Source organism: Orbicella faveolata, unplaced genomic scaffold (genome assembly GCF_042242905.1).
Source record: "Orbicella faveolata isolate gen_17 unplaced genomic scaffold, um_ofav_v1 contig_12, whole genome shotgun sequence".
NCBI classification, from domain to species: Eukaryota; Metazoa; Cnidaria; class Anthozoa; order Scleractinia; family Merulinidae; genus Orbicella; species Orbicella faveolata.
In genome coordinates this window covers 10,205,198-10,219,793 of record NW_028301539.1, presented here as the reverse complement: position 1 = coordinate 10,219,793, position 14,596 = coordinate 10,205,198, and the positions used below count along the sequence as shown (strand labels likewise).

Genomic DNA, 14,596 nt, shown 5'->3' with positions numbered 1-14,596 from the left:
CTTTTTATTGGACACCACGACTTGAATTGACAGGGTGGGACGTGTGCACGGTCCTATTGACCGGCGCCCTTTTTTCTTCGGGATAACAATCAATAAACGATTTGACGTGATTGACACGTGACAGGGCCTGGTCGTAACTGTTTCCCAGGAAGACGGGTTCGTAACAGTTGGTTTCCAGATTGTGGTACATGCCGTAGATGACCCCGCAACAGGTGGCGTAGACGCACCCTAGTCCCCAGTCTTTTCTCAGTGGCCCTGTGAGCGCGCGTACGAATCGGGTGTGGTTCCCTTTTCTGCTTAATTCTAGGATCGGTTGGCGGCAGCAGGGTCTCAGCTGTTTGCATACGTGACAATGGAGGGGTGGTTCCATAGCTAAAAATGAAGCAATTGTTGGTAAGTGTCGCGGACAAAGTCTACGTGAATGACTAAATCATTGATCTCGTCCTCGTCGATGGTCCCTAGCCTCTCCTCCAGGAACAAAATATCTAGTTCGTCTAGGGCCACCCGGATAAAATCTAAAAGTTGTTCTAGGTCAATGTACAAGGGTGTCTCTTCTTCGTCCTTCATCCACTCTCTCACCCGCTTTTCCCTGGTGGTCAACTCTACGTTACACTTCTCTAATACTTCCATGCTATACTCACTCGGTACCTTGAGGAGCCACACCAACGATAGTACCCACAGTCTTCTGTAATGGGCGCTCATACAAGTCAGAAAAACTCAGAGTGAAAGTGAACGGTCCGACTCGGTTTTTTATACACACGGTATGACGGTGTCCAGTCTCCTACCGTGAGTGGGTGTGGTAGGGGGATACCCCCTATCCCCCGGGTCTGGGGTAACACGTGACTTCGTCTTGATCTGTGATTGGCTGGACGGATCTGTATAAAGCGAATCCGCGCCGCCCCGATTTTCACTCTGAGTTTTAAACTTGTATTGAGCGCTGTCATGGCCTTGAGGGAGATATATCTGCAGAACAATTTCAGACCTAGAAAGCCTGATACTACGTACGAGGAGGCAATTGACCGAATGGACGAGGCATGGACCCGATTCTATGAGAGTATGGATTTTCCTATCCGGGATTTGTTGGCGGGCCGTCGGTGGCTGACAAGGTTCAAAGACTCGAGCCAGCTCGAGGTAATGCTCCACCAAATCTTGTTTTTCATGGATGAGCAGAGAGAGAATTGGACCCGGAGTCTATTCCAGTACCGAAGCATTGAGAAATGTTTCAGCCGAACCTTGTTTAATGCGATCCATGCCATACGTAAGAACCTTGTATGGGACGTGAAGGTTAAGCCGCCCGTGGACCGTATTACGTTTCATAGACTGATGTTATGTTACGGTTTTGAGCCATTTCAGTCCACGTGGACCAAGAGACAAAAGAAGACAGCGAGACGCCATGTGAACGTTATCAATTTTTATTACAGCGTTTTTAACAAATGTACTCAAGTAACGATGCGTTCGATGATCAACGCGGAGGATAAATTACCCAACATGTAAATATTGTGAAATAAAAATCGGAGTGTGTTTACAAAAAAACTGTGTCTGTCTTTTCTTAGGTTGTGTTTTGCCCATTGATCAGTATGGTTTCGGCGACTCCTCGTGGGTATTCGTCGATCCATTGAAAGAACTTGCAGGTGCGCTTGGGACACTTGAGATAGAGCCTGTCTGGGTTGGACTGGGAGTGGGATGTGGCTAAGACCAGGGACTTGCTGCATAGACATCGGAAACGAGCTGGGTCGATGTTCCTGTAGCAGGGGTGGGTCTGTTCTTCGACGCGTCTCAGGTAAGTGCTCACCTCTTTGACGCCACAGGTCACATAACACTTGGTGTAGAATCTGGAAGAGGGGCATCGGTAATACTCCCAGGTACTACCGTCTGGGGTTTTCACGCTTCCATATTCCATGGGTACCATGCGACGCGGGCAGGTGGGATCTTGTGGTTTCAGTTGGTTCAGGAACTGATCGGGGTCGAATTCCTCCAACACTTGTACTTCGGTGGATTCTCCTTGGTCATCCACTTCAGGTGGCACTTCTACGAGGTTGTCTTTCTTGAATTTGCCGAGTCCCAGGGGTTCCAGTACTTGCAGGACTTGCATGGTTCGAGGAGGTGAGTCTCTTATCACGGTCATGCATCCGCCTTGAATGGCAGGTAGCTTTGAGTCTGTAAAGATAGAGATTGAGTTAGTATCCCAACAAGGTGTTTTCACGTCGCATGGTTTCTAGGATGTGGGTGGTTTTTCGCACGTTCTTGGGGGTCAGTCTTTGCCTTTGCTTGTAATGGTTACTTTTCATTTGGCTTCTACATTCTTGACGTTGGATCGAAAAGGCGCTCCATGGTCGCGAGAAGCCTTTGAGAGGGACGGTGGTCCAACTGACCGAGTCCGGGGTGATCTCTTTGAAGAGGACGCGTTCGTTGAAACGTAGTCTGGCACGAGGTTTTTTGAATAACCATCTATCTAAGGTGGATTGTAGTTTACCTTCTCCTTCCACTCTCTTGGGTAGGAGCAGTTTCAGTCTCTTACGCGCCTCCTTCTTTTTCTTTTTCTTTTTCCTGTCGGGTTCAACGTGTGAATCCATGACTACGACTGCTGAAAAGTGACTCGTGATGGAATGCGTGGTTCGACTTTATGGACGTTTTTTACGACCAATCGGTGACGTGTGGTGTGATGGGATCATGTGACGGTCTTCGTTCCGATTGGTGGATCTGAAAAAGGGCGCGTGATCCGGGAAAAGTACGGAGTGAAAGTGGATCCACAGCGCGGGTATAAAAGGAGCCCGTTGGACGCAGCGAATCATTCTCGACTTGCTCTTGACGCGGTGATGACCTATAGACCTATGAATGATAGAGACGTGCAAGAGATCATTGAAGATTTGAGACGACATTTGAATCAAGCTTCTGACGATTTGGATATAATCGAAAAAGAAGGCGAAAGATCGTCCTATGTGAGGCTAATTGACTTAGAATTGCACGTTGTTGGTCCCTTGTACTTTAGGCTTCAAAGACACCTGACTGACTGGGGAGACCCGAAGCACCATCCTGAATTGTCGGATCTAGGAAGAAAGAGGTTTGACGAGGCAAGATGACTTACTATAGCAACTCGAACCAGATTCGGGACTTAGTGAAGCAGATCGTGGATCAGAAGGTACACACTTTAAGAGATCTCGATGCCATTCCGGATGCTAAAGTGGACATGTACATTTTTGACAATCTCTTCGAACCGTTAGGTCAAATACCCGATAGTCTGTGGTCTTTTGAGCTCTTGATGAGACGTCGTCCTGACTGGGGTGGTACGATTTTGGAGATGATGAAGAGGAACGAAAAGGTGTACCTTTTCTGCGGTGAGTGGTGTCGCGTGATGTACAGAAGTGGTAGCGGTCAATTCAAATTCATTCATTGTCGGGATCCCGCCCTGGACGCCGAGCGTGCCTGTTTGATCGCCACGGATCACCTCACGTACATGATGAGCGATGCCATCCGTGATCTGTTTGAACCCTTGCGTTTCGCTCGAGACCTGTCACGACGGGTGATGGAGTCCGACAAGAGTCCCAAGGTGGAGGAGATACTGACTTTCAACAGGTGCGCTCACAAGGAAACGTGTCTGAAGTTGGAAGAGTTGATCTACGATGTCATGCGTCAGCGTGATCTGTGGAAGGATCGGTTTTTCTTTCGTGCCCTAGAAGCGGATGAGGATGACCTGTGTGGTGATTGTAGAGAGAGTATGCGACAAGCATTCTATGTGAAGGGGGACGAGGAGGAAGCCCTGAAGTGGAGACCCGGTAAAGGGTATTGTGATTGGAGAAATTGTAAATATTATGCCATGGATACCTATGAGGAAGACTGTGATAATGAGTATGGTCAGGAATGTAAGAACTCTGAATATGTTCAATGCTTTTCAGATTCGGACTAAGTCTTTTTCGCCTTCTTTTTCGTTTTATCCAATCAGAGTCGATTTTACGTAAGAACCAATCAGGCACGACGTTTTTGTACATATAAGAAAGTCGAAATAAAAAAATTGGGTTCAAATCATTATGTCTCATGCCTTGAGTTGGTTGATCTCGAGAGTGTGTGCGACCATGGCCGATCGATGGTGTTGGACGACCTTGTGTTCCAAGTGCGCTAGAGTCTACGAGCGATACGGTAAGGGTGAACCCATCCCTGACCATTTCAGTGATTCGCCCTTGGAGGTGTTTGACTATACCGACGTCGAACCCAACGTGATGCGTTTTGTCGTTTATATCTTGTGGTTGAAACGGCAACCCGATTCATTTAAGAAGTATTTCGAGGTACGGGAGCAACGTTTCGAGTTGTGGAGACAGTGCAGTTACAAACTTTATCGACTATGAAGAAAGGTCAAAAGAAGAAGCAAAAGCCGCTTTCGACCGGAACGTTACTGGAACGGTACCGGGATCCTTCCAGACCCGGTAGTCTGGGTGGTCTGACGCGATTCGCCCAGGCCAATAAGATCTCGGTACGACGTGCTCGCGAGGTCTTGCAACGGGATTTGGGGTACACGCTGCACAAACCCAGACGTCGTCGTTTTCCCACGGTCCCGGTGGTGGTGTTCGGCATCGACGAGCAGTGGACGGCCGACCTGATCGAGGTGATCAATATTTCAAGGTACAATCGAGGGTATCGTTATCTCTTGACGGTGGTGGACGTGTTTTCCATGCACGCCTGGGTCCAACCCTTGAAGAGCAAGACGGGTAAAGCGGTGACGGAAGCCATGACAAAGATCTTGAAAGGAGGTAGAAAACCCCTCAATCTTCAGACGGACGACGGGAAGGAATTCTACAACAAGACGTTTCAGGATTTGATGAAGCAGAAAGGCATTCATCATTTTTCGACACGTGGGGATACGAAATCCAGTGTGGTGGAACGGTTCAATCGGACCCTGAAAGAACGTTTGTACCGATACTTCACCGTGAAGAATACGATGACGTTTGTGCCCGTGTTACAAGATCTGGTCCGAGGGTACAATCGATCGTATCATCGCAGTATCAAGAGGGCTCCCGATCAAGTGACTTTAGCCAATAGCGAGGACGTGTGGGAGACTCTTTACGGGAAGAAAAAGGGAAAAAAATCGAGACGACCTCCGCTGAAAGTCGGGGATCGTGTGAGACTGAACAAAAAGTTCCGACAGTTCAAGAAAGGGTATTTACCCGGTTGGACCGAAGAGGTGTTTGTGATACGCCGAGTGCGTCCTGGGAAGGTCACCACGTACAAGGTGGAAGAATGGGACGGCACGGCGGTCGAAGGCACGTTTTACGCGCAAGATTTGCAAAAGGTGGACGTGAAAGACGACGATCTGTTCCGCATCGACAAGATCGTCAAACGAAAAGGGGATAAAGTCTTGGTGCGTTGGAAAGGTTGGCCAGTCAAGTACGACAGTTGGGTGGATAAAAAAGGCTTGTACGTGACCCAAAAGCCCAAGACGAAAAAATGAAAGACTTTTACGTGCAGTTGATGAGCAATGCCAGCACGAGCGAGTTCACGGACAACAAGGCCAACAGTTTCAAGAACCGTCTGCCGTATCCGCTCCTGTTTGAATCCGACAAGGAATGGAAAGTGGGATTGGCGAGCGTGTCTTACCCGATTCCTCCGTCACGACCGCATCAAGTACCGGTCACTCAAACGCACGACTTTGACGATGACGACTACGTGTTCGGTATGGATTGGACCATTGAAACGTTCAGGTTGCAAGACGACGGGATTACGTGGCGTCCCTCGCTATACCCCGTGACATTTTAAGTCACCGGGAAGGAACTGAACCGTGACCGACACAAAGTGACGAGCGGTAAATCTCTCATGCAATACCTCATCCATCGTTTTCACGAACGCCTGTATCATTACATGGATCATGCGGGTGAAAGTCTACGAGCACCGGACGGGAAAAAATACTACCCCGTGTTCCGATGGGAAGGCAACGATTTGATTATCGACAACACCGACACGTTCCTCGACGAGTCCGGAGACAGAAAACGTCCCAGAGTGTATTTTGGTCCTAAACTGGTCAAGAAGTTGGGTTTGATTCGCGAGGAATCGTATTACTCCGTTCACTTGGACATGAACATGATCAAGATCTTTCCCAACGACAAAGTCCCGTCTGATTTCAAGAAAGACTGGACCAACCATGACAGCAATCGATCTCGCGAATTTTGGAATTTGAGCGGCCGCGGAGTGTTACAGCTCAGTCCCTATTGCAACTGGCGCTTCAGTTACCTGGACGAGGAATACGCCAAGACCTATCATCGCGGAGTCGTCGTTCATCCGGACCTCCCTCCGCCTCGGAGTCCCATGTACCTGTATTCGAATGTAGGTCGTAGCACCATCACGGGGAATCGAGTCACGGATCTCTTGAGAGAAGTACTCCACGACCCGATCAAGACGACGTACGAACCGAATCAGATTCAATATAAACCCGTGCGCAGCAACGTTTTGGATATAGTGGAGGTGCAATTGGCCGAGAACGACGGAAGACTGGTGGACTTTACCTCGGGAGTGACCTCGGTGACATTACACTTCAAGTATGAATGAGTCTGTCGACGACTTTTACGTGCAACTGATGAGCAATGCCAGCACGAGCGAGTTCCCGGACAACAAGGCCAACAGTTTCAAGAACCGTCTGCCGAACCCGTTGCAGTTGAGAGAGTCGGGATGGAAAGTGGGTATCAGCGACCTCTCGTTTCCGTCCGCGACGCGTAAGATGGACTTGAAGGATTCTCTTCTGTTTGAAATCTGGTGGATCAATATGGTGGACGCGGATCGAAACATATACAGCCGGGTCTCTTCAGTGACGCGAGAGGGCGATTTGGAATTCACGCCGAGGACCGGTACCGAGTTGATGAACGCGATACGAGATCGATACATGCGTAGGTTGAGAGATCGAACGGATGCTGACGTGACGATGTACAAGAAAAAAAGCAAACCCGACGATCCAACCGAATTGCTGTACACGGTCATGCATCGGGCCGAGCATGGAGAATGCGTCCTGGACAATTCGAGAACGTGCATCAGCCTCCTGATCAACGGTAAACGCGTCTACCCACAAATGTCCATCGGCATCGAATTGGCCAAGAAGATGAAATGGGTGAAGATGGGAACATTGCAAAACGGTCAACCCGGTTACGTCTTGGGACCTCACTTGAGGAAAGAATTTCCCACAGAAGTCATACCCACGGCCACGGACTTGATCATAGGTCAGAATGACGGGGACGAGACATTTTACAAGATCGACCCGGACACCTTACATTTGAGTTGTTTCATCAATTGGGTTTTCACGGATTTGGATCGCAGTTACGAAGAGGCGTTCGGTCACGAGCGTCGTTCCTTGTTCGTGTATTCGAATGTGGGACAGAGTATGGTGACGGGGAATCAAGTCACGGACATGTTGAAACAGGTTCGTTACGATCCGGACGTGATCGACCTTCAACCGAGACACATCCTATATCTACCGGTGCGCACGACCTTTTTGAACATTGTCGAGACGCAGGTATCTGAGAACGACGGACGACTGGTGGACTTTGCGTCGGGCGTGACCACGATCACGTTGCATTTCAAGAAAGGATGAGTGATTTTTACGTCAGCTTACCCAGTCACAGCGGTAAGAGCGAGTTCCCGGACAACAAGGCGAACCATTTCAAGATCAGGTTACCACGTCCCCTACGCCTGAATGGAGAAGGAGGCTGGAAAGTGGGAATGAGTAGCATCGCCATGCCGGATGCGCACGTGACGTTGCCTTCTTTCACCGCTTCTGAGGATGAAACCATCTTGTCCTCTTACACATGGAGACGCATAGAATCGAGTAGTTACTACACGTATGGAGAAGCTTACTTCGATACGAATGACCTCAAAGAGGTATTTTACAACGTGGACGGTGTCGGATTCATGAAATCCATGATCGCCTTTTTCACGCGACAACGCATCTTCAAGAACTCCGGACCCAAATTGGGAGCCAAATATGTCACGAGTGATGGGAAGAGAAGCTACGTCAAGTTCAAGTGGGAAGGTGATGAACTGGTCACGGACAACAAAAACACCTTTCGTCCGGTCACGCATTTCCCCGCGTTCCACGTCAATGTTGAACTGGCTTTAAAAATGGGATGGCTCAAAAAGAACAGCAGTGGTTACGAACTGGGACCTAACTTGCAGATCGAATTCATCGACGATGTCGTTCCGGACATTAGCGTCGTCGGGGACGTCCATGACAAGGACGGATCACCTGTCTTTTGGAGTGTCATCACAGATAAAGGAGGAAATGGAGATTTTTTAAAACTCAGCATCTATTGCAATTGGCGTTTTCTTAACCTGAACAAAGCTTTCGAGGTGGTGGTTGGAAGCAGTTCGCATTCCTTGTTCGTCTACTCTGACGTGTGTAGAAGTGGCGTGGTGGGAAATCAAGTCACGGATGTACTGAGAGAGGTCAACTTGATTCGAAGAGGTGCGGGTGTTCAGTATTTCGAGCCTTACCACATTCAATATATTCCCGTGCGCAAAGACGTCATTGACATAATAGAGGTGCAAGTGGCTGAGACAACTGGAGAACTGGTGAGATTTGTACCTGGCAATACGATCGTGACGTTACACTTTAAGAAAGAATGATCGGTGGAACGTTGGTACGATTTCATCCCGATAAAATGAAGCAAACCGGAGACGGATTCGGCATGGCTTGGAGAGGTGTCAAGAAACGAGGTCCCGGCATTCTCCGAGACTTTATCACCGAGGCGGCCACGGAAGGTCTGAAAGGTTTAAATTCGGGTGGCAAGGGAGGAAAGCCCAATTGGAGAGGTGGACTCGCCGGGGTCAAGAGAGGAGCGACACGAGCCGTGAAACGTAAAGCGACGCAAGAGATCAAACGGGCGTTGGCGAAAAAAGTGAGAAAAGATCTATTTGGAGTATGAATCCCATTTACTCGAGGCGCGTGAGACTTATCCCGATACGACGAACGTATAAAGGCGGATCTATCTTCCCGTCCCGATCAAAACGCCCGAATTATCGTTGGGTGCAGTCGGCCCTGAGAAGGAGACGAAGACGACGACGACGTAGACGATGACGGACCTCGTGGCTCATGCCCGGTCGGCGGGGGTTCGTAACCCTCGTCTGAACATGTTCAGTACCCCTCCCACGGATGTCAGCATGTCGTCTCGACGGTTGGTGAGAATCAACCCGTTCAATACAGGGATCAATCCAGTGACCTTCCAAGTCGATCCTCAAGAAGACTTTACCGACTTGAACGAGAGTTTCTTCGAAGTGGAATTGACCGTCAAGAAAGGTAACAACACGAATCTGCTGACAGCGGATGTCATTGGACTCGCCAATAATCTGGCCCACACTCTCTTCAAACAGATCAATGTGAGATTGAATGGGACTCTCATCAGCCCCCAGACGGACACTTACCACCTCAAAGCTTACATCGAGACACTGTTGAACCACGACCGAGACGACGGTGAATCGATCCTGGCACCCTGCGGTTGGTAGAATTGTCTCGGTGTACCCGACGACGGAGATGCAGATGAATTGACGGCCAATCAGCTGAATTTTGCCGCCCCCCACGCTGACTATACTGCTTTACCTCAAGATCTCAAGAATTTGGTCCTGGGACGATCCCAGTTTCTGGATGGAGAAGCCGTGACTTTGAGGTTCAAACCTTTCCTGGAAGTGTTTCATCTCAGCAAATTACTGTTACCTGGCGTGCAGATCCAGATCGACATGTACTTCAATACCCCAGCCCTGTGGACCATCCGATGGGACGGTGCCAATACTCTCAGACTGACTGAAGCCGACGTGAAAGTGAGATTGTTCCTGTCTCAAGTGAGAGTGACTCCCTCGGTGTACCGAGAGATCATTACCAGCCTGAAAGGTGGAAGAGTGGCCACTTACCCCACGGTGAGAGGGGAAATTCGCACTTACTCGCATCCCAACGACAATCGTCACTTTGAGTGCAGCAATCCTTTCCACAGTAAGCCACCTAATCGGTTAGTGGTGTTGTTGTTGAAACAAGCGGCCTTCAACGGAACCATCACCGAGAGTCCGTTCAATTTTGGAAAATTCAATCTGGCTTCCATCAAACAATTGGTGAGAGGTGAAGAGTACCCCTACGAGACCTTGGAACTCGATCACGATGGGGACAGTAAAGATCAGAGAGGCTACTACAGATTCCTCCAAGCCTCAGGAGTGTTGTGCAGGGGAAAAGGAAACATGGTCAGAAAAGTGGATTGGGGGGACGGCAAGAGATGCAACATGTTTGTATTTGACAACACAGCCAATGGATGTTTGGACAGTCCAGTGTTGAACCCCAAGCAAGAAGGTGAACTGCGTCTGGTGATCGATTTCGGAGCCAATCCGGGAGAAAACCTGACCATCTTGTTGTACGGCGAATTCGAGAACTTGCTGGAGATCAACGAGAACCGAGTCGTCATCTACGACGTGTACCAATGAGAAGAAAAAATGGAGAAAGTAGCCTTGAATAATATACAATTGGATCATTTGGCACGGACGAATCCGTCCCTACGCTGTGTCTTTTACGGCACGGTCCCTTGCGATCGACTTCCCAGGTCACTCCCCCAAGAAGGACCGACCGCTTACATCGTGAACACGGACCCTCACGACAAACCGGGCGTGCATTGGATCGCTTTGTGGGCCGACAAGAACAAGTGCGAGATACTGGACAGTTACGGTCTACCGTTGGACGCGTACGGAACCGCCGAACCGATCCAAGAATGGTTGGATCGTCATTTCAAGTACCAGATTCACAACGGCAGGAGTCTGCAGTCCCTGTTCAGCCAGAGTTGCGGCGGTTACGCCCTGATGTTCCTGATCGACCGAGCCGAAGGTCGTGACATGAACGAGTTCTTGAATCGTTTTAAGAAAAACGAGTTTGTGGAAAACGATCGTAAAGTAGGACACATGGTAGAACGTTTGATCGTGAACGAATTGACCTGGCGCAAGATTTGTAAAACCCCGTGTCACCAGGACACGTGCGGTTCCTCCAGAGGAGTGCGTCATTTGTTATAAAGTAAGCTGTTCGAAATAAAAAGTGTTCATTTTTGAGAGAACAAGGATGTTGCGTGGTGAGTGCATAAAAAGGTGCGACGGAAAATGAAATTGTTCATTACGGGTTTACTGACAAAACAAGACACAACATGGCTCTTCAGTTTCAAGGGCATAGACATTTGGACGACGTGATAGCCAGGTTAGAAAAACGCTATGGAAAAGCCGGTGGAAAGACGCCTCAACCCAGTGAGGCTCATTTCAAGAAAAACCAACCGCCAAAAAGACGGCTCGATCTGAAAATACTTCAACCCGCCAAAAGACAAGTGTCTTTTCAACCGCCGTCTGTCCTTGACACCGGTGCATTACCAGCGACGGTGACCACCCGTAGGAAACGCAAGAGAGCGCCCGCCAAGCCGAAGCTTTCCGTGAAAGAAGATAGGAAAAGAAGAATGAAAAAGAGGCATTGGTACGAAGACAAGTTCGGAGATTTGAGTAAATTCGCCAAGAAACCTCGAAAAAAGAAATCGGCGCCTGCCAAGCGTCCCAAGAGAGCCGCTGCCAAGAGAGCCATGGCCAAGATCAAGAGGGGAAAAGCGTGGTACGCCAGGAAATTCCAGGTGGGGAAGTTCGCCAAGGGTCGCTCCAAGAAAGAACCCATCTGTTTCAATCGTAAGGTCACACTATTGGGTCTGTTGAAACGCATCCCAGCCGTCAAGACCCCATTGGCCAAGTTGTTCAGATAAAAACGGAGCGTCTCGAGACCCTGGACCATTTCAAGCTCATGGAACGACGCAAAGCGTTTCAATTTCACACGCCGTCGAGTTTGTTGATAGCGGGTCCGTCGGGGTGCGGCAAGACGGTGTTCACTACCAAACTGCTCTTGGAGAACGGCGACTTGTTCCAACAGACACCGAAGAGTATTCGTTACTGCTACGGATCGTGGCAAGACGGTTTCCAAAAGCTCAAGAAAGGTGGGGTCAAGTTTTACGAAGGCATCCCCGACAGCGAACAGTTACCCCGATGGTTTCCTGGAGGGGGTGTGTTGGTCTTGGACGATCTGATGGACGAGGGTGGTAACGACAAGCGCGTGTTGGATCTCTTCACCAAACATTCGCATCATCGGAACATCACGGTGATTTACTTGTGTCAGGATCTATTCCCTAACGGAAAATTCGCCAAGACCATTTCCCGAAACGCTCATTACATCGTGGCCTTCAAGAACCCTCGGGATCAGTTAGGGATACGAAATCTATTACTGCAATCGTTTCCCACGCAATGGCAGGACGTGTTGGACGTGTTTCGAAAGGTCACCGATCGACCTTACGGTTACATGCTATTGGATCTTCATCCAGTCAGTCAGGACGATCAACGCGTCCTCAGTCATGTGTTAAAAGACGAAGGATTCGTACGATGCCATCAGTTTGCAACCCCGTCATGCTGAGGAGCGAGGTCGAGTGGTTTCCGCTGTTCATCGTCCTATGCAAGACCAGACTCAAATACTGCATGAATCCCCATGAGCTGGACTACGAACCGATGAGACAGGTCACAGAATGCGAGAGTTACCGTCAAGTACGGTCCGTCATAAACGCATATAATGGTGAAGGTTTCGATTATTTGGTTCATAAGCAACGAGAACTCGCCGAGAAGAAGATAGAAAGAGAGAGGGGAATGGATAAAAATGAGCTCTTATGGTAGTGACGATTTCAACTTATCGGCTCTGAACGATTATTCGCCTTGGGGGACACCGAATCGAACGAGTACTCCGATTCCGCCTGCCGCGGGTGTGGGTGTGAGTCTGAACACTCCTCCTTCACCGCTATCGTCACTGCCGACACCGCCCCTGCCCAATGTCTCGACCGTCGGAGTAGGCACTCCTGGCTCGGGTGCATCACAGACCAACGTCACGGCGGGTGTCGGTAGTGCTGGATCAGTGTCGCGCTCCAACGTCACAGCGGGTGTCGGGGCACCCAGGATAACATCCGCCACACCTTTGGCACGCGCTGTTCGAGGAGGGAAACGACCGAGACGCGTCCCGCGTCAAAATACACCGACATCCTCCAGTGATTCCGGCAGCCGCAGAAGAAGTAGCGCTAGTGGTAGCGGTGGAAGAGGCAGAGGCAGAGGCAGAGGTGGAGGTGGAGGCGGTGGAGGTGGAGGCGGAGGCGGCGGAGGTGGAGGCGGAAGTGGTGGTGACTCCACACCGCCTTCGTCGATTCGATCGGGTCGAGGAGGAAGAAGGAGGCGAGGAGACCGTGTTCTCGACCAAGCCCAGATGCAACAACAATTGGAAGAGATTTTACGTCAACAACAACAGACGGCCGCGGGTCGTCGCATTGCGGGCATCACGACCACCAACACGATTACGACCACCTATAAAAACGGACAACGTCCTACCGTCACACGCAATTCGACCAGTGTACGTAACTGAGAACAACCATGAGAAGACGCCGTCGTCGACTGAAAAGGAGAAAGCAATGGGGTGGTGCCCTTGCGAATGCCTTGTCTGCGATGTTACCCATTGGTAAAGGGGCTGCCTTGGGATTGGCCAAAGCGTTGGGTGGCCGCGCCGTGAAAACAGGAATCCGAGCCGGAACGACCGCTGCCATTGGTGCTGCAGGAGTGGGCGTGGGTCGCGGGATCCGAAGACTTGTGAGACTTAAGAAAAGACGACCCCCTCGCCGATGAAAAACCATTCGAATCAAGATGTTGAGGAGTGAAGTCGAGTGGTTCCCCTACTTTTTGCATCTATGCCGATGCTCTCGCTCCTACTGGGATGCGACCAGCATGGATCACGAAGACATGAAACGTATCGCGGACGAGTGCGACAGTTACAGACAAGTCCGAGAGATCCTGAACCAATCCGTAGAAACCGCCTTCAAGGACGAGATCTGGGAATACGAGCAACAAGCTAAAAGGATCGAACGTCCCGACAGAAAGTCAGACTACGTTTGGCACTGGTTAGAGAAGAGTCATGAGTACTTCTGTATGTTTATTGGATGAACCTTTCAACACCGTGGTGGATCTGGATTCCCTGAAACGTTTGGACGTCTTGTACGCTTTCTACCACAAGTATTGGTGGTGTCGAAGGCAGATGTTCAGTTACTACAAATTGTGCAACGCCATTCTCAACGGACTGGCCTTACTGACGGTGGCCGTGAGTATCGTCTTGGGATCCGTGTGGAAAGATGGGTACACGGTGGTAGGATTGACGGCTTTTGCCACCTTACTGAAAGGATGGAACGATTTCAAGAAGTATTCGTTCAAGATGGACATGGCCCAATTCGCTTACACGACGTACGAAAAGACGCTGACAGAACTCAGGAACTACGCTTTGGGTGGCGTGGAGGAATTGGATGGGTTTTTGACCAAGATGCAAACGTTGGACGACGTGGTGACGGATTTTACATCTCCCACGTACGACCGATACGTTCGAGACTACGCCATACGATTTCGTCACTTGCCGCTATAAAAAATGACATCGCGGTCATCATCTTCATTCAGAACCAACATGCCCAAGAGGTCAAGGAGAAAGAAAGCGTCTTCGAAAAGACGTAGAACCACCGCCACTAAAAGAAGACGGTACCAAAGGGGAGAAGGGTTTGCCAGTGTA

The 14,596-nt window shown here is 49.8% G+C and overlaps 4 protein-coding genes across 4 annotated transcripts; all 4 read left to right on the top strand.

Annotated features, from left to right (window-relative positions):
• Positions 1–2,587: 2,587 nt before the first annotated feature.
• Positions 2,588–3,904, top strand: LOC149116548 (uncharacterized). Its single transcript, XM_089283718.1, has one exon. It carries the CDS (start codon positions 3,077–3,079, stop codon positions 3,902–3,904), a length of 828 nt encoding a protein of 275 aa, XP_089139844.1. The 5' UTR covers positions 2,588–3,076.
• Positions 3,905–6,185: 2,281 nt separating this feature from the next.
• On the top strand, positions 6,186–7,736 carry LOC149116547 (uncharacterized). Its single transcript, XM_089283687.1, has one exon. The coding sequence runs from the start codon at positions 6,524–6,526 to the stop codon at positions 7,562–7,564; it is 1,041 nt and encodes a 346-aa protein (XP_089139813.1). The 5' UTR covers positions 6,186–6,523; the 3' UTR covers positions 7,565–7,736.
• Positions 7,737–11,331: 3,595 nt separating this feature from the next.
• On the top strand, positions 11,332–12,665 carry LOC149116546 (uncharacterized). The gene has a single exon (XM_089283725.1). It carries the CDS (start codon positions 11,768–11,770, stop codon positions 12,425–12,427), a length of 660 nt encoding a protein of 219 aa, XP_089139851.1. The 5' UTR covers positions 11,332–11,767; the 3' UTR covers positions 12,428–12,665.
• LOC149116545 (uncharacterized) lies at positions 12,665–13,414 on the top strand. The gene has a single exon (XM_089283721.1). It carries the CDS (start codon positions 12,665–12,667, stop codon positions 13,412–13,414), a length of 750 nt encoding a protein of 249 aa, XP_089139847.1.
• Positions 13,415–14,596: the final 1,182 nt, after the last annotated feature.

Bases quoted from the DNA above. Each gene is read 5' to 3' on its own strand.
- LOC149116545 (XM_089283721.1), top strand. From the start codon at position 12,665: ATGAGCTCTTATGGTAGTGACGATTTCAACTTATCGGCTCTGAACGAT.
- LOC149116548 (XM_089283718.1), top strand. From the start codon at position 3,077: ATGACTTACTATAGCAACTCGAACCAGATTCGGGACTTAGTGAAGCAG.
- LOC149116547 (XM_089283687.1), top strand. From the start codon at position 6,524: ATGAATGAGTCTGTCGACGACTTTTACGTGCAACTGATGAGCAATGCC.
- LOC149116546 (XM_089283725.1), top strand. From the start codon at position 11,768: ATGGAACGACGCAAAGCGTTTCAATTTCACACGCCGTCGAGTTTGTTG.